This window comes from Penicillium macrosclerotiorum (genome assembly GCF_028827735.1).
Source record: "Penicillium macrosclerotiorum strain IBT 26536 chromosome Unknown utg000009l_segment0_segment0, whole genome shotgun sequence".
Taxonomy (NCBI): Eukaryota; Fungi; Ascomycota; class Eurotiomycetes; order Eurotiales; family Aspergillaceae; genus Penicillium; species Penicillium macrosclerotiorum.
In genome coordinates this window covers 1-17,384 of record NW_026643088.1, presented here as the reverse complement: position 1 = coordinate 17,384, position 17,384 = coordinate 1, and the positions used below count along the sequence as shown (strand labels likewise).

Genomic DNA, 17,384 nt, shown 5'->3' with positions numbered 1-17,384 from the left:
TCAATGGCAAGATGCAGAGAGCCAATCGAGACCCCGGAGCTATAGCCTGTTTGAGCCGGACTCTGGACTCTTGCGTGTATTTTTTTTTAAAAAAAAAAAAAAAGTCATTTTATTACCTTTTCTTGTCAAAGGCTCTGATTCTCTAAACTCGTGCTAAATTGGATATTACTTGCAGGCTCGTGTGAGAAAGATTCTATTTCGCACTAACTCTATACAGTGGGTGTCCAGGGCGCAAGGGTAAGCACGGAGCGTCCATGGGGCTCTAGCTCTAGATATTGCACCTGTCTCTTTTCTCTCTCTGTTCCCCCTCCCCTCTCCGCTTGTGGGGAAAGGTAGAGTAGTGGACTATCAGAATGTATGGAATGTGCAGATCCCAGTCTGATCGCCCATCGGATCGACAGTGCGTGCGCAGGTGATTTATTGCGTCTCAGCTCAGCCCCCGTCTGCGGCTATGATACCTGCAGGGTACCTTGGACACAGTGGCAAGGTGGGGTTTTGTTTTGTTTTGTTTTGTTTTGTTTTTCTTTTTTGGAGAATTGAGGGGCATCCATATTTATTTTGTTTGGTCCGCTTCAAACTTAACGACGCGTTCTATAGTTCGAGATGGTTGCTATTCTAGGTTTTGCGGCAGGCGCAATAGTCCTGTACAACTTCACCGGTACTTTTGTACTTGACTACTTGGCGAGACCAGAAACCCCAAGTCACCTGGTCCTCGGCATGTTCCGGTGCCTCACGCCACTTGTTTGGTATGTCGGTGCCCTGCTTAGCGGCCAGGATCCTGGTCCTGCGCTGCGAGTTAGTGAGAACCTCACCCGGGCTTCGCCCAGACTCTGCGAGGCCTGCTAGGCCTGCCATGGCCGGAATCGCCGTCTGAATCGGATTATTTTATGATTTCTTCCTTTCTTTTCTATTCCGCGGGAACCTCCTCTTCTCATTAGTCGACGAAAGATGTTTTCATCAGTCATCTAAAACTCTATCCGGGTCACACAACGATCGAAAATGGGAGGGCTTTTGACTCGGAGTAGCCCACCACCCGGTGGCAATAGCCTAGGACATGCAATGATAGGATGTAGACGAAGGCTTCCCAACCGCCCCCCCTTCCACGGCCCATCGGAATAGCCCCAACGCCGCGACCAAGCTGCATGTCGTACAGGGCCGTCGGCCGAAAGAGCAATCGTCTTGGGCACAGTCCTCCGGCCCCAGGAGCATTTGCGAATGTGCCCTCTGTGGCTCACGGCAGGCTGTATTATGGTATCCAAAAAAAAATCTCATACCAGTGAATGGCGAGGAAGACCTGGAAACTCGGCACTCAAGTCCAATTTCGCCTTTCCAATGTGTTTCTGCCCGCACGCATCAGGCTGTTGCGGAGGATTTCTGGAGTGAACACGGTTCCACAGCAGGTGAGAACATCCAAGAGTCCCGAGATGGAAACAAAATACTTTCGAAGAACAAGCCCACTTGCGCCGCTCCGGGGCCAATGGCCTCTGTACTCGTCTTAAATGAACCCATGCATCTGGTCGGCACCAGCGACAAAGACAGAGAACCCCTTGGGCTTTGCCGTTCAACGAGATCCGGAGAGATGAGGTATACGAGGTGGACTACAGCGGGACGTGATACTCATCCTTTGCGACACTCATTAATGGACCCTTGGTTGTCAGTACAACGACATCCACCTTTTGCGCATAACCTGTGCCCCCAGAAAACCATGCGACACCCAGGATGCCGACACCCCCATGCTCTTTAGGTCCTATCTCATAATCCAGCGAGAAGAGCATTGGCCACACCATCTCAATTGAAGCTGAGATTTGTCGGTATTGCCATTGCTATCCAGCTTCCGATAAAGACAACTCTTCGTCAGGCGCCCTGCCCTTTGGAGGAGGGCTACCACAAAATCCCAGCTCTTTCACGCAACCAGAAACCAATCTTGTCTGCTTGTGAGTGGTGAGCACAGCGCCCGCGACAGTGTCCCCCCCTGCTTAGGTAGGTTTGACAGACCGGTCGCCATGGGGGCTGCGGATTGAGATTCCAATCTGTCCGATGCATTAGTCCTGTGAATATTGCGAGGCTCAGAGCTGCGGGTCGATGATTTTTTTGGAGCTCGGGGAGGTCAGCATTTCTCCGTTGTTTCACATCAACGGCTTTGGGGGGAGGGCGCTTGGGAAAGTGTCTTACGGGGTCGGGCAAGATCTCTTGCTGGGTTGCACCAGAATTTCCATGGATAGCCGATGAAGTGATTGGGTGCATTTGATTTGATTGTGGGTGGGGGATTTATTAGTATTATCACAGTGCTAGTAAATGAAACTATGCATTCGAGATCAGGGGAGAATCAAGATTGGCTAAAAGGAGTTTGTATATTGAGCATCTGGCTGGAGGTCGTATGGCTGATTCTCTCCGTTGCATGAGGTTGATATCAACATTGCATGCACAAATGCATGGTACCCAACTATGAAGCAGTATCGAATCCGGCTTTTCGATGAAAAAAAAAAATCCCCGAGGCTCCAAGCTGTACATGACTATCAGAAAGGGATTGCCAACCAGTCCCGAAATCATCAACATCTGCAAAGATCTGCCCAGCAGCTCGCAACAAGATCCAACCCAACAAATGCCCCCATGATTGGCTCCTCACTACTTCGCCCGGTAAAGTCTTGATCTAAACTGGGCAGCCATCTACCCTTTCAGCCACCAGGGTTGGTTGTTCCAATGTGCATGCCGCAACGCGGGGCCTGATCTGGCGCACTCTCTGTCTCCCCGAGAATCGTACAATCGGAGAATTACTCTCATGCTGAGCCCACAGAAGCCACGAACTCGAGGTGCACCGTCCAGGAGGGGCGGGGTCGGGGTCTAGGATCATTACCACGTCCTCCTGCTCCATGCACCGGATCGTGTGTAGCTCACATAGGCCAGTCGGAAATGACATCACCAACCAAGACCAGCTTCGAGGTCTGATCCTCTTTTTTCTCTCGCCTGTTCCTGCTCCTTCGCCCGAAAACTCTCAATTCCGAGATGGCGCGCCCCCTTTTGAATCCCGAACCCATTGCATTCACACGAAAGGAGGTGGGCAACGTGGACGCGCGGATCGCACCCACGCTCAGACAATGGAGGGTCCGGAACTAGCTCCCATCCAGGACCGAAGCGATCCGATCGCAGCCAGGTGAGCTTGGTATTTGGCGCGGAAACTGAGACATGGGCGGTACAGGCACCATGGCTGTCGAGGCCATCGGGGTGCTGTTCAATTGGCCCGGTGCTGCTCGTCCTCTCCAACCCGCGAAACCCGCACCGCAAGCTGGCGGTCCAGCGTATCCTGTTCGGCCTGGGTAGCCTGCATCCCTAGCGCGCTCTCGACCTGGGGTGAAGTCCAGAGACCGATGCTTGCCCAGGCCATGGCGCCGATACCGAACAAGGCCCGGGTTTTGGGGGTGAGGGACCGGTAGGAGCTAGCGGCGGAGCGTCAGTTTCGTGTCTAGATACCGTCATGTTGATTGGTGTATGTGTTTGACAAACTTTACCTCCACAAAGACATTGTGTTCTGATGTTCTGCTGGCACTGGCAAGGGAAGACTAGTTAATAGACAAAGTAGCTCGAAGAAGATTAAGCTCCGGGAGTGGCAGCGATGTCACGTGGAGCTAACAGCGGGCTAGTCCGTGTTAGGTAGTTGGTCCTGAGGCTCTCGTAGTTCCTGCGAACTCATCGGATAGGCAATATGGCCCTGTCAGGTACTGCCAGGTACATGTACCACACGAGCAGGTCAAAATGGTGCACCCACTGGGTATCAGTGTAACGGTGGCTGAAGTATCGGGGGTGGAATAGTACTTTTCGATCTGAAATCCAAAGACATCTAGATGATACCTTTACTGGGCAATTTGAATAAAGGGCATTGTGGTTGTCGAATGTTTCGATACTAGAAATGTAGTGCAGAATGGTTGATCTTCGACGGTATACAACATGGTGAAGTGATGTCTCAAGTTGGTTAGATGAAGCTGAGCTCTACCTAGCTCAGAGGGGAGGAAGGAGAGGACACAAAAACATGGTAAACCCGTTGAAATGTCATATCCGCATTCATCACTATCTCGTCTACATCGTAGCGAGGGAACTTTCCGTGGCACGAGGCATAGAATAGTAGCCATCCGCGGAAATTTCTTATATTAACAGGACTTGAGGAGATCGCAAATCGGCAAAATCAAACGCGTGGGAGGGTAACAGAGCGAGAAACGAAGATAAGTAGAAAAGCCATGATGGAAGGTGTATAGAAAGAAAAGAAAAAAAGCAAAAAGTAAATAGAATCACAATGGGGATCACGAAAAAAAAGACACCCAATTTTTTTATTTCTTGCCATAGGCCTTGCCAATCTCAGCCTGGTATTTGTTGACGATCTTCTTGCGCTGCAGTTTCTGAGCGGCAGTCATGAAGCCCTAAAGATGAAAAAAAATTAGCATGGAAATAGTCATTTGGCTTGGGTCCGATATGAATGATGACTTACGTTTTGCGGGGTCCACTCCTCGTCAGACAGAACCACGCCGTTGATGATCTCAATGCCCTTCAGGCCGCCAGCACGGCCAGAGCTCTGTAGTTGCTGAAGAACCACACGTTGGAGCTTCTCGTTGTGCACAAGCGACTCAAGGCTATCGCCCTTAACGCCATTGTCTTCAGCAAGCTTCTTCAGCGCAACCTCCACGGGAACAATGATTGCGACAGGCTTCTCCTGGTCCTCAGCGGCGTAGACACAAATGTTGCCAACAACGGGACACGAGCGGTAGATAGACTCAAGCTTCTCGAGAGCGATATATTCGCCATTCAAGGTCTTCACCAGGTTCTTCTTACGGTCGATGATCCTCAAGTGGCCGTTGGAATCGAACTCGCCAATGTCACCGGTCATGAACCAACCGTCCTCAGTCAGCGCAGCCTTTGTCTCCTCCTTGTTATCGAAATATCCGGAGGTGACGCTGCCGCCACGGATGAAGATCTCGCCTTGTGGGGGGTTGTTCTTGGTCAAATACCCGGCATCGGGGAAGTCAACAAGCTTGATCTCGATCGAGGCGGGAACCTCGCCCAAGGCGTTGGGGTTCCAGGCCATCGGGTCGTTCAGAGCACCCATGGCAGAGGTCTCCGTAAGACCGTAGCCACCGATCATGGGAGCAATGGCCATGGACAGGAACTTTTGGGTATCCTTAGAAATGGGGCCACCGCCGTTCATCATGATACGGAGATGACCACCGGTAGCCTCCTTCAGTTTGCGGAAGACGACAGCATCCAGGATAGAGGCGCCAGTGGCAGCACCAGGGAATCCGTTGGTCAGCAGGAAGTTCTTCGCCGCCATGGCGCCCCAAAACATGCCCTTGATAAGGAAAGAGTTCTTGTTCAGGTTGTTCAGCACACCCTTCTTGACCGACTCCCAGACCGCAGGAACGCCAACCAGAATGGTAGGCTTGAACTCGCGAATATCACCCTTGCAGTTGCGCATCGAGGCATCGGACAGGGTACGTGGGTTGCCGTAACCCATGCAACCGCCCCAAAACAGGCACAGATTCTCAAACATAAACTCCAGAATGTGCGCTTGGGGGAGATAGGTGAGCAGCGAGTCTTTGGGGCTAATGTACGGACCAACAATCTCATTGACACCAGCAGTGGCGGCAATCACGTTGGCTTGAGTCAGAGAGACACCCTTGGGGGGACCTGTAGAGCCGGATGTGTACATGATGCAGCAGAGATCCTCGGGCTTGGGAGGCACCGGGTCCACAAGGTTCTCCTCGCCAGACTTGCGCAGGTCCTCAATGCTGAGCACAACGAGGTCGGGGAAATCGCTCTTCAGCTTCTCGAGATCTGCCTCGTTGACTTCGTTGTCAGTGTTGTAAATGACATGCTTAATTGAGGACGCATCCTTCAGGACATTGGTCAGAGACTTGATCAGGCCGGGGTCGAGGAAGATTGCTGTGCTGGAGGTTTGGACAAGCGAGTGCTTCAGGCCCTCCTCGCCGAGGGTATCGTAAGCAGTGACAATGGTGATGGATTGCGAGGCAGCGCCGTGTGACATGGCCAGCCAGTGCGCACTTGTCGCACCGTAGAGGTGAATCCGGCCGTTCTTCTCCATGCCCAGCTTGCGCAGGCCGGCACCGAGCTGGAGACAGAGCTGCTCGTACTCCAGGAAGGTCTTGTAGGTGTACCCGCTCATTTCAAAGTAGGACCATTGCTTGTCAACCTCCTGCTCCACGCCGTCCACCACCTTCTTGACCTTCTTGTTCTCCACGTGTGTCTTGATCAGCTTGCGGGTGGCGACCGCTTTGGAGTTGCCAAACAGCCGGGCGGAGCGGCGGAAGTTGTCATAGGTGGTCGCAACGTCGTCCGAGGGGCGCAGGATGAGGCCATTTTTCGCGGCCGGGTGTCGGCGAGGAATGGTCTCGCCGTCCACCGGCTCATAGCCGGCGGCCTCGACCGAGAAGGGACCCTTCTTGGCCATGCGCGGCTGGATGTGGAGGTCGGCCTTCGACATCTTGACCGAACTCTCTTACGGGAGGTATGGAAAGGGGTATTCAGGGGTGTTCGACAGGGTTGAGGAGGACAGGGACGGAGTAGCACCGTTCGAGAGGAAAAATCCACTGGGTCGAGCCGGAGTGACGTTAGCGGGCTTTCTTTCGGGGGGGGGGGGGGAGGGGCCCCCAGGGCCCCGGGGGAAAAACAATAGCTGTGGCCCAGCTGGGAGCACAGCGATCCGAAAGCTTACCCAAGACCAACACCCGCAGGGTATTGCGACCTTCTCTTGCTCAAGGGGAGGCAGTGGTATGGTTAAGGAGGGGTAAGGGAAGGGGAGGGATGGAGCTTTTGAAGCTGTTGGCGAGGTTGCGAGGAAGGGGGAGGAGAGCTACGGCAGCCCAAGGCCCTGGAGTGGCTGGGCTTCTGCGGGCAGATGACGCAGTTCGTATGGAGTCTGCAGACCAAGAACCAACTCGACCCCAGCGCAGACGTTGCAATCAATGCCAAGCAGAGTTTTACGGGGCTGTAGGTTTTATGTTCCTTTTGTGCTCGTTGATACTTGATAATATTAAATTGCCGCCTGCAGCGCTAGACCTCTTCAGAGTGTAGCAGCAGCAACATGCCGCGGTTGGCAGATGTCCGAGGGTTCGGGCCAAGTGCTCAGTCCTCGTGCGTGCTAAAAGGATTGAAAAATTTCTCCGATACTCCGTCACTGGGGATCTGTACACCGTAGAGAAGGTATCTTGCCTCAAAGCTCTCTGCTTTTGTCTTCTTCAGGGCGGGTCCTGAGCTGTTCATGTTGCCCGGGGGGAATTCGCCAGGCGTTTATCCGCGGGCAGATCAGCTGCTCTTTTGTTGGGGCTCCCGCCCAACAATAAACGGAGGGTTCGGCACTGCTGCACTGCGTGTGATTAGTCTATCCGTCGTGTCCAGTCGAGGAGTGGGGAACTGGTTCCAGCAACGACTGGCTACCACTCCACGGCCAGGCTGTATACTTCGGTGGTAGCTGGCCACAATGGCCCCCGCCGGGGTATCTTGCAGAGTCAGAGTCTGGGGTATCTGGGGGCCGTCTTGGTCATCTCTGGTTCTCTGGACGGAAGTATAGGAGAGATGGAGAAATCGAAGTCGTTCACAAGGTCAAGCTTCCCGATCCCGTGATCCCCTCACGGAAACACCGGAAAACCTCAGCTGCACGGCTCTTCCTCTCCCACGGCGCAAGCTTGGGAAGTCCCCAGGTTCGAAAGAGATGGCAGACGCGCAGCTCTGTGAGCTACTGGCCGCCTGCGAGGAAGTCACCGACGTCGAAGAGGGTATGTCCAATCATCAATCCCTCAATACTAGCTGCGACCTAATTTCGCTTTTCATAACCAAGAGGCGTTTCTCCTCTTCAGTCAGGACATCCCCACCACTAACCTGGGGTTTGTCGACTCCCGCGCCAACTCGGTCGATGTGACGATTCACGGGGCCGAGTATACGATCCATCAATCCCCCTCTCTCCTCTCTTCCTCTCGTGCTGGGGGAACCACGGGCGCCGGTGAGTTCAGAGGTCCCAAGCACTGCAGCAAGATCGACACAGCCCCTTTCAATTTCTTGTCCCCAATGCACGGACGTGACAGATCCCCGCGTATGGGACTTTTATCTTCTTCCGGGCCTCAGGGAGGTGCTGCTGTGCCTCGGCTTCGGCGCATCTGGACCTTTACATTTGAATGTCTTGGCCCGTTGGGGAAACCATGAACCATTTCTGGACATTCTTTTCACCTCCCTCTGCCTCGTTTCTTTCACATCGTCATCAACATGAGCATTTAACCAAACATGACTGCTGCCCTCGTGTCCTCAACATTCCACATCCCCTTGTCTGGCTGCCACGCCACCTACTTCCCTACACGAGGGCACGATATCCTCATCGATCAGCTGAACTAACCACGCCCGGCCAGTCCTTTGGAAAATCACCCCCCCTCTTCGCGGACTGGATCTCGTCTCCCTCCAATCCGCTCTGGACACATTCCATCCTCTCTCCAACCTCGGTAGTCACTGAGTTGGGCTGTGGCATCTCCGCCCTGGTCGCCCTGGCCCTATCTCCCTCGGTACAGCATTATATCGCCACCGATCAGGAATACGTTCGCCGAGTCTTTCGCGCCAACCTCGACGAGAATGCCTCGGCCAAGTCGTCTTCCAGCACCAAGCAAAAATCCAGCAAAGCCAGGGCCAGTAGTAGTAAGTCCGCTAAAAAGCAGCAGTCTGTCCCTCCGGCCGTCAGCAACGTCACCTTCACCACCTTGGACTGGGAGCTCGACCAGCCGGAGCGGTTGAAAGACTGCATCGAGTCCGAGTCCAGCACCGTGGGCCACGGTGCAAAGAGGCAAGAAGAAGAGGATGATGACCGGGGCTTCGACCTCCTGCTCTCATGCGATTGCATCTACAATGAAGCCCTGGTGGCTCCGTTCGTCCGCACCTGCGCTGAAGTATGTCGTCTCCGGCCGGCGTACGAGCCGTCTGAGAACGGCGCGGTTAAGTATAGTCGTCGACCCACGGTTAGTATCATCGCGCAGCAGCAGCGCTCGCCGGATGTGTTCGAAGCTTGGCTGCGGGAAACGCTGCGTGAATTCCGGATTTGGCGCCTGAGCGATGAGGTCCTGGGGAACGGACTGAAGAGTGGGACGGGATATTTGGTGCATTTGCTGATGGTCAGAGAGAAGAATTGATCTGCGTAGGCGTTCTCCCTGGTGGCTCAAATGAGATAGAATAGAGGGATAGAAATGTATTTCTAGTTTGTCTGCATATGACCATGCTACAATCATCACTTACACATGTGCAAGAGGAAGTCCTCTGTTCCAATTTGAACTGAACTGCCCATGGAAATTTTCTGTAAATGATAAGGTAGATTTAATCATTTGTTTGCTACATGCAATATTCAAACTGATATCTCAAATTGGTCCGCCATGATAAGACAGTCCGAATGCCATGTGCAACAGGGTAATCACCACGGCCACATGCAGCAGTATGTTCTAGCACAATATGTCCACGTCCGAGAACCTCGTACATCATTAACAAATATGCTCAGCATACAATGAGGGTATGGACAGGAGAGTAAAGGGGGGGGGCGCAATCCGCCAATCTAACAAGGTGCGGCAAGGAGAAGTTCAAAACGAATGAAGGTCAACCTGAAGCAACAGAAGAACATGGCAAATGGGACATAATACATAAACAAGCCACCCAGAGAGATTTGACACATACAAGCGAGCAAAAACAAGAGAAATGGAAAAGGAAAATTGCAAGGGTATTGATAGAAAAAGGAACGACATCGAGACAGTTGACACTTGCAAGCATGCTGAGAAAATGAGAAATGATAGAACGGATGCAGCCGATCGCTTTTTTTGCCCTGGTTCTTGCTCTTCTTCTGTGTCAGAGAGACGACCGATCCCTCGGCATTGCAGCAGCCCGGGCTAATTCAACGGCGTATGACAGCCCAACAGTGTTCCAGTGGGGTCGGTGGACACACAAAATCCATATTAAATAATATTCATATTTACTCCGCCATCACAGAGTTCCTTTTCGGCTGCGTGTTCTCCTTCTCCGGCGAGTACTCGTATTTCCGCTTCGTGGGCACCGACGGCTCCAGCGATGAGTGGCCCTGTGACATGGACTCGGACGGGGTTAGAGATGCCAGCACCTCCCGGTGCTCGGAGTCCGGGGTGCGGTCGATAATCGAAGAGATCGACTGTTTGGTGGACAGGCCGTTCACGACCGGCTTGGGAAGCATGGGCGAGGAATCACGCGGACCGGGTGTCCCTTCTACGTCCGGCAGAGATCGGTCTGTGGTCTCAATCTTCACGCGGTATGGCGAGTCCCCCTCGTCCGAGAGAGACTCAAGCTCGTCCTCGTTCATGCCCTCGTCATCAGCGCCGCCATTCAACGGGCTGTCTTCCATTGAGGTCCGGGTGGAGGCCGAGACAGGAGGCAGCGGAGAGTTGGGGTCGTAGACGACGCCACAAATCTCGAGCGCGCGCGACTGACTGCCCAAAGACCGGTCTTTGTGCTTCTTCGTCAGATGGCACATGAAGCCATGCAAGGTGACAAAGTCTGATTTGCCGCACCCGGCAATCGGACAGGTCAGATACACGAGACTATTGTCGGAGGGACGCTTCCATAAAGCGCGGCCGGAAGGGTCATGGGCTGCTGGGCGGCCATGACGTTCACCCCAGGCCTCGACATTCTTGATGGTGTATTTTTGTTTACGGCGGATAGATCCTGTGCCGTTAATGTGATCGTGCGGGACAATGGGGTGCTGGGGCTGAGTCTGAGGAGGAGGAGGTGCGTGATGGGCTTGGGGATGCAGATGAAGGGGCGGGGGCATCGACGGGGGTGGTGGTTGCTGTTGTTGAGGTGCTGGCGGGGGTGGTGGTCCCTGAGAAACCGGTGGTAGCGGCTGTTGACGCGGTTCCGGAGGAGACTGCTGCTTGAAGAAAGCCAACGTCGTGGCAGCGCTGGTCTCAGACAGCCGCCGCGGTGGTGTTGGGCGCAGCGGCGGAGAGTCGGTGATGGCATTGGGTCCCAACCCCATGGACTCTCGCTTGATTCTTTTTCGTTGTCGCCGTAGATCCTAATCGAGCAGTGTCAGTATATATTGAGAATTGAGATTTAAGAATTGAGAATTGAGCATTGCGCTCATGCGCGCATGGTTTCCATCCGCCGACTCGGCGAACTATACAATTCATACAACATACCTCTTCTTCGGCTTCGGCACTCTCTGTCAACCTGCGGAACTCCTCATCCTCTCGCTTACGAAGGGTGAGCAGGTGATGGCGGGCAGCCATCCGGTTCATCTCTTCATGTTCTAACTGGCGTAGACGAGCTTCAATCTGGTCGAGAGAAGACGGCGCTGGCGCCGGCGGTGGAGGAGGCGGGCCGGAGTGCGGATCATGCAACGGCGGCGGCGCATAGTGACGGTAGTGATGATTTTGCACCATTTGATCTGGCGGGGGCATTGGTGGGTGAGGGGGAGGATTGGGATTCATGGCGATTGCCTGGTAGCGTGGAAGGCTGTGCGCGAGATGACCAGGGCCATTTAAACCGCTGTCGGGAACAGGGTGAACCACCGGGGGAGCAGCCGTCATGACGAGCTTCTGAAGATGGTGCCCGTGTCCAGAATGCAATGCAAATCGGGAGGTTGCTTCTCCCACGTTTGTACCTCACGCCTACAATAGATCCCTAAAGGCTATCAGAGGGTCCCGGAAGGAAGGCAGGACCAGGGATAGGTAGGGAAGAAAGGGAAAGAAAAGGCACGACCACGGGAAGAAAAAAAGAAGTCAAATCGTGTGGGCAATGAGACAAGAATCGACAGAAAAAAGCCCCATTTCCGATCTATGGGTCGACGGTTAGGAAAGGATTGACATCCAGACGTCCCCATAAAACCCATCCCATTATAATAATAGTACAGGAAAATAGTGCAGAAAAACAGCCCAAAAAAATTAAAATAAGAAATGACAATATCCACTAGCGCGACCCTTGGGCTGCACCCCCGTTATCTTGAAATTTCCCGTAACGGTGTAAGGGGATCGGCCCCCCCGTCGAGACCCAGTTTAATAGGGCCTCCTCTCGATTCTGATTAGGGGAAAGGACATGCTGAGCTTGACGGTGGCTCGTCATAGGTCCAGCAGAGAGCCTAGCCTGCAGGTAGCTGGATTATACCAGAGTCTAGTATACACTTCAGGATCTTGGGCTTCGTTCCGCAAACACTGAAAAGGCCTCAAGACTGAAGTTCCATATTTATCACTGTGCAAACCTCAATATTCTACATCTTGTACTCCATACAGAATACATATTGACACAGGGCAAAGAATATCGGATCCACCAAGCGCTTACCCGACAAGGCTATTATTATTCTAGTGGCTCGAATGGGAGACGAAAGAAGGGAGGAGGGGGGGTAGCCAAATCCAGGCGTATCGCGATCCCTATTAGCTCATTAGCTCATGAGCCACTATGAGCCAGTCACCAGCCCTCATAGTGACGGGCGTATCATCATACTTTGTGACCCCCCTTTTTAGTGCGATTCGCATGAAGCAAAACCAGTTTGGGAGATGCGGTCAGCGGAAACAGTCGAACAGCGGCGATTCCATGGATTGGTTCGGCGCTAGTGACCCGATGTAATCAAATCACAACAATCACAATACCTCATTTCCTGGAGATTGGACATGGCGACAATCCCTGGCACTAGTCCCCTCTATCACTAGACTCAAAGTAAAAACTCATCCAATACTAGACACCAAAAAAGACTAATCCATCAGGTAATAATTAGAATCACCATCATCTCAATTCTCTAGCAAGAATCACGATGATGATTTTTCGTCGCTCCACAGCCTAGAGTTATCTCATCAATCTGACGGGGTAAAAAGAGGGCAATCCCGGAATTTTCGTCAGTTGACCATATTCCTGATCCTGGTGTTTTGGTCTGTATTTTTGGGAGACGGGGGTTATAATCTTTATCCACTCTACCCACTGCATCTTAGTCAAGGAGCACACCCAACATCTGGCCCGAGTGTTTTTTTTAATAAAAAAAACCATCGAATTTGTACTCCGTACTTTCTGTGCTTAACTTGTTTGGTCCTGATGATTCATTTGGGACACGCATGTGGGCGGATGAAGCCCGGCGCCTCCTGTGGGAACATGTGGCCGAGGTCAAATACCTTTGTTGAACTTGGGATAATTAAGACGAGTTTTATTTATTTATTTCCATATTCATCTGGTGTCGTGAGCATTGCGATGATTAAGCCGGTTCGGTTCAAAATTATTTGATTATTTGATTAACTTAATTACCCGATAATATTTGTCTACATCTCCTTATTGCCATTTGTATCACATTCATACTGCTTTGTCAAATCTGTACTTCTGCTGACTGCAGCCCTAAAAATCACTCTGAACACACAGTTTGGCAGAAAAAAAATTTTCTACTTTAAAATTCCCAAACATACCATTACCGGAGCCGGTCCGGAGAAAGGAGGAGACAGTATAGCGAAGCCTTTTTCGTTGGATGATCCATCACTTTCCTGGTGGCGCGCGTGAAAGCGAAATATGTACACTGGGGGAGAGTCCCCAATGAATCATAAGCTCCCAGTCAGTGCACTGTGTGGCAGCTCCTGTTTTAGTTGCTCGTTAGTGTAGGTGAATTAGTGAATTACGGTCGCGGCCGCCAATGGCACGCCACAGATCTACCGTCATTGGAAAGACCTGGTCATTGCGGGAGATCAATTATGTAACACAGGGGAAGAACTTGCCAGTGAACTGGCGACCCTGGGCGGTTCCGTGGGACGCTTGTCGAAGCTGCTGGAACCGAAAAAAAAAAAATTTGGGAACTACTGTGAAGCAGAAAAAAAATGGGTCAATGGAGTCATTTCCGATTTCCGCTCCATTAGTCTGCAGCAACAAAGAACTTCAATCCTACCTAATGAGGGAACTGGGACACCTTCTAGCTACATTATGGGAAGCATGCACTAACTATGAACACGAGTAGCCAATTAATAATAGTAGAATTGCAGATTCCATATTATTTTCCCAGCTATTATTCCGATTATTCCCTTGGTCAAATTGTTTATCATCTATCGCCATTAATCTTCAACTATGGAAAAAGAGGTTACACGACCATGTACAGAGTACCTCAGTGCGACGTCGCAAGGCCATAGATTGGTGGCTTTCGATCCTTGTAGTGAGGAGGTACATTCGTCCTCCTATGTAGGGGAGGGGGAGTGCAGCGTCGTGATTTGACTTATTATTAGCATTATTGACTCAACCCGGCGGTTATTGTCTGCGAGCGGCATGGGTCTACCGACGATGATTTGTTTTCCCTTCCAGTCCCAGTCCAATCCAGTCCAAAAAGGGGTTGGGGCGGGTAGACTACTGCGGCAAGGGCCACAATCATCTCCAAAGTCCAGCCAGGCAAGGCCAAGATTCTCAACCATACACCCATCGTGTCCTTAAATTGCCGAATAGGCGATAGTCATTTGAAATCTACACCATTTTGCGATGAGAAATTGGTTTGCTCCCAGTGTGCCAGGTGGCCCCTCGTTGGCTGGTACACTAGCTCCGGTATAGGGAACTCTTTTCTCCAATTATGGAGCAGGATCCATTAAGCAGAGGGAGAACAACGGGTTTTCCCTTGACTGTCTTGCAGTCCGTTTTTTAAGCCTTATTGCTGCCATTTCTCTTCGGAGAGCGAAAACGAGATGAAACTGCCCCATCACGAAGAGAGGGGGAAAAAAGAAAGAAGGAAGACTCCGGGCCTGGAGCAGCAGACGCCAGGGCTTAGCTTGTAAGAAAGAAAGAGTAATCAAAACAGAGAGAGTGGAAATGGAAGTGGAGACGATGGGAAATAATCATACGCAGCACTAGGGGCGCGCTAAGGCAGACGGTCTCACAACACAGAAGGTGATCGTCGAATGATGGAAAAGCAAGTGCAGTGGGCGTTTGAAATTTTTCTAGCTTGTCCTTGATAGGCCTTAGTCTTGTTCCCTCTCTTTCTTGGCTAAAAAACAACAGCAAAAACACACACACACACACACATGATCCATCCACTATGCTCGTATGAAGTATAGACCGGTCCCGCCCATCGTTACCACCGAAAGAAATACCCACAACAGGATCTGAGGCCTCGTAATTCACAAACATCATCATTGCAAATGACCCACTTTGAAGCCCAACTGGTGTGTACAACGGTGATTTGCTCGTGTCGCGCCGCTGCAGGGAAGCCTGCACAACTGCTTCGCTCAGTCACCGGCTCGGCGCCAGATTGGCCCAGGGTTATGTGCGCGTGCTGGTCTCATGTCGCATTCTGGTTGAGTGGAGTTGGGTCTGATTCTGGCGCATAGAATTCGAACGCAATTAGTTGGTAAGTTGGTTATAGACTCCATTGATAATGTCATTGGTATCGTCGCTGCAGCCAAAACAAGGCTGAGAGCATGCCCCAGAATGAGCACCGACCTCTTAGATTCCCTGATTGCTCGTTCTCGACCGACATGCTGCATCATCTTAATCATGAATAATAATCATAGAATCAGGATAATCAGATAATCACCATCTGGGGTTTAGTTGGAACTATTTTTTATTCTGGTCTGATGATTCATCTTGTCTGTAACACTACTCTGTACACTAAATAGTAATACAGACCACTAATACTGCTCACACGACGACATCATCTTGCTAAAATCCTCATACATCATCTCCTTGGCACCAGATTAGAAATCTCGCCTGGCCGCAGCCGCTTGTCATGCAAGGAATCCAGACTATAGAGGCGATTGGCCCATCTCCAACTACCTGAACTAGCTTCCTCCCTCCGGGCAGACACAACATTAGTCCCAGCGTCTCTCTCGAATAGATTGGCCCGGTGAGAGGCGAAAGCGCCCGGTTTCAAGCTAACCCACTCACTCAACAGCATCTGCTCTCCCTCGCACGGCGACAAATCAACCAGGCCAGATGAAATCATGGGCGGGGAAGAAAGAAAACAGAACCTTGAGAACGCTCAGCCCGTGTGACAGGCGTTTCCGACCTATCGTTTGCAGTCTGAGGTGGCGGACCCGTCCATCCTCTCTCATGTCTCGCTGATATTAACTTCGGGGCGCAGCGATGCAATGACTGGACCAAGTCATTCACCTGTACTGTACTTTGGTCCTGGCTGACCGGAACCCAGAAGCCGTAGCAAGCCGTGGGAAAGTCAAGAATAGGCCACTCTACTTGAAGGAGAACAGAAACAAGACGGGCTTGCAGGCTGCATCCGGGTCAGAAACGCATACAGCCGCGCCATGATCCCATTTGCTGTTTGCTAGAGGGGTGGTTGGCGCACTCATTTTCTCATCTTGCTCGCGCTGCAAGCCACAGAGATGCAGAAGCTGCTGAGTGTAAGATGCTCTCCTATTTGCTGCCCTCAAGCTCAAGGCATTGTTACGCAATAACGGTCTTACAGATGCAGGAATCAAAAATGTGTAAAAGCGAGAGGAGAATGGTCCGATTTCTATTGTCACATGCACCTGATAGCCAAAGCCTGCATCCTTTTTTGGTGGCCCCCCTTGCCGTTAGTGTCATTAAATACAATGGTAGACGACCCCAGCAAACTCTCTGATAAAGGCGAGAGAGCCTTGAATCACAGAGCATTTGTGGGCAACAGGGGAAGAAGAAGGGTCGAAGAGGGAAAAAAAAAAGGGAAAATAGATCATACAAGTTGGGAGTCAAAACACCGATACACCAAAACAAAAAAGGGGGATAAATAAAAAGGGCCTTCAGAAAAATATGTGTACAGATGATGCGAAAAAGGAGATGCGAGGACAGAATCAGGGAGTCTCTAACACACAAAGGAAAAAGAAAAAGGAAAACAATAAAAAAATACAGTGGCCACTCAAGGTGGCCATGAGTTCACAGCATCAAGACGAAAAACAAGTAATTTACTGCTTGTTCTCGCCCTGCTGTTGCTGCTGCTGCTGCTCGTTGTTGGCCTTGTGCATCTTGTCAAAGAGGCTCAGAGAGGCAGTCTGCAGCTCATCGGTCTTGGCCTTGAGCTCCTCGGCAGTAGCAGTGCCCTCGCCAGACTGGTTCTTGGCGACGAACTCACGGAGAGTGGCGATCTTCTCACGGATGTTCTCAGCCTCAGCCTTGTCGAGACGGTCCTCGAAGTCCTTGAGAGCCTTCTCAGTGTCGTTGAGGACGCTGTCGGCACGGTTGGCAGCCTCAATAGCGGCCTTGCGCTCCTTGTCCTGCTCACCGTACTTCTCGGCATCCTCAACCATGGACTGGATCTCAGCATCAGAAAGACCAGAGCCGGAGGTGATGGTGATAGACTGGTCCTTGTTGGTAGCCTTGTCCATAGCCCGAACTTGGACCAACGCGTCCGCATCGATATCGAAAGTGACCTTCAAGCATTGATTAGTATATATGTAGAG

The 17,384-nt window shown here is 51.7% G+C and overlaps 7 protein-coding genes across 7 annotated transcripts; 1 reads left to right on the top strand and 6 right to left on the bottom strand.

Annotated features, from left to right (window-relative positions):
- Positions 1-615: 615 nt before the first annotated feature.
- On the bottom strand, positions 616-855 carry N7462_009173 (uncharacterized protein; the record flags this gene model as incomplete). The annotated part of the gene is made up of 1 exon (XM_057080887.1): positions 616-855. One exon carries the CDS (start codon positions 853-855, stop codon positions 616-618), a length of 240 nt encoding a protein of 79 aa, XP_056929724.1.
- Positions 856-1,598: 743 nt separating this feature from the next.
- N7462_009172 (uncharacterized protein) lies at positions 1,599-1,787 on the bottom strand (the record flags this gene model as incomplete). The annotated part of the gene is made up of 1 exon (XM_057080886.1): positions 1,599-1,787. The coding sequence occupies one exon, from the start codon at positions 1,785-1,787 to the stop codon at positions 1,599-1,601; it is 189 nt and encodes a 62-aa protein (XP_056929723.1).
- A 1,442-nt stretch (positions 1,788-3,229) lies between these two features.
- N7462_009171 (uncharacterized protein) lies at positions 3,230-3,520 on the bottom strand (the record flags this gene model as incomplete). Its single annotated transcript, XM_057080885.1, has 2 exons — positions 3,230-3,434; positions 3,507-3,520. 2 exons carry the CDS (start codon positions 3,518-3,520, stop codon positions 3,230-3,232), a joined length of 219 nt encoding a protein of 72 aa, XP_056929722.1.
- Positions 3,521-4,319: 799 nt separating this feature from the next.
- On the bottom strand, positions 4,320-6,484 carry faa4 (long-chain fatty acid-CoA ligase FAA1; the record flags this gene model as incomplete). Its single annotated transcript, XM_057080884.1, has 2 exons — positions 4,320-4,409; positions 4,478-6,484. 2 exons carry the CDS (start codon positions 6,482-6,484, stop codon positions 4,320-4,322), a joined length of 2,097 nt encoding a protein of 698 aa, XP_056929721.1.
- Positions 6,485-6,898: 414 nt separating this feature from the next.
- Positions 6,899-9,167, top strand: N7462_009169 (S-adenosylmethionine-dependent methyltransferase; the record flags this gene model as incomplete). Its single annotated transcript, XM_057080883.1, has 6 exons — positions 6,899-6,990; positions 7,052-7,134; positions 7,381-7,520; positions 7,571-7,775; positions 7,838-7,999; positions 8,377-9,167. The coding sequence occupies 6 exons, from the start codon at positions 6,899-6,901 to the stop codon at positions 9,165-9,167; spliced, it is 1,473 nt and encodes a 490-aa protein (XP_056929720.1).
- An 824-nt stretch (positions 9,168-9,991) lies between these two features.
- On the bottom strand, positions 9,992-11,579 carry N7462_009168 (uncharacterized protein; the record flags this gene model as incomplete). The annotated part of the gene is made up of 2 exons (XM_057080882.1): positions 9,992-11,065; positions 11,190-11,579. 2 exons carry the CDS (start codon positions 11,577-11,579, stop codon positions 9,992-9,994), a joined length of 1,464 nt encoding a protein of 487 aa, XP_056929719.1.
- A 5,310-nt stretch (positions 11,580-16,889) lies between these two features.
- Positions 16,890-17,381, bottom strand: N7462_009167 (Heat shock 70 kDa protein; the record flags this gene model as incomplete). Its single annotated transcript, XM_057080881.1, has 1 exon — positions 16,890-17,381. A coding segment is annotated over one exon (492 nt), but the record flags the coding sequence as incomplete, so codon positions are not given.
- Between the last annotated feature and the right edge of the window lie 3 nt (positions 17,382-17,384).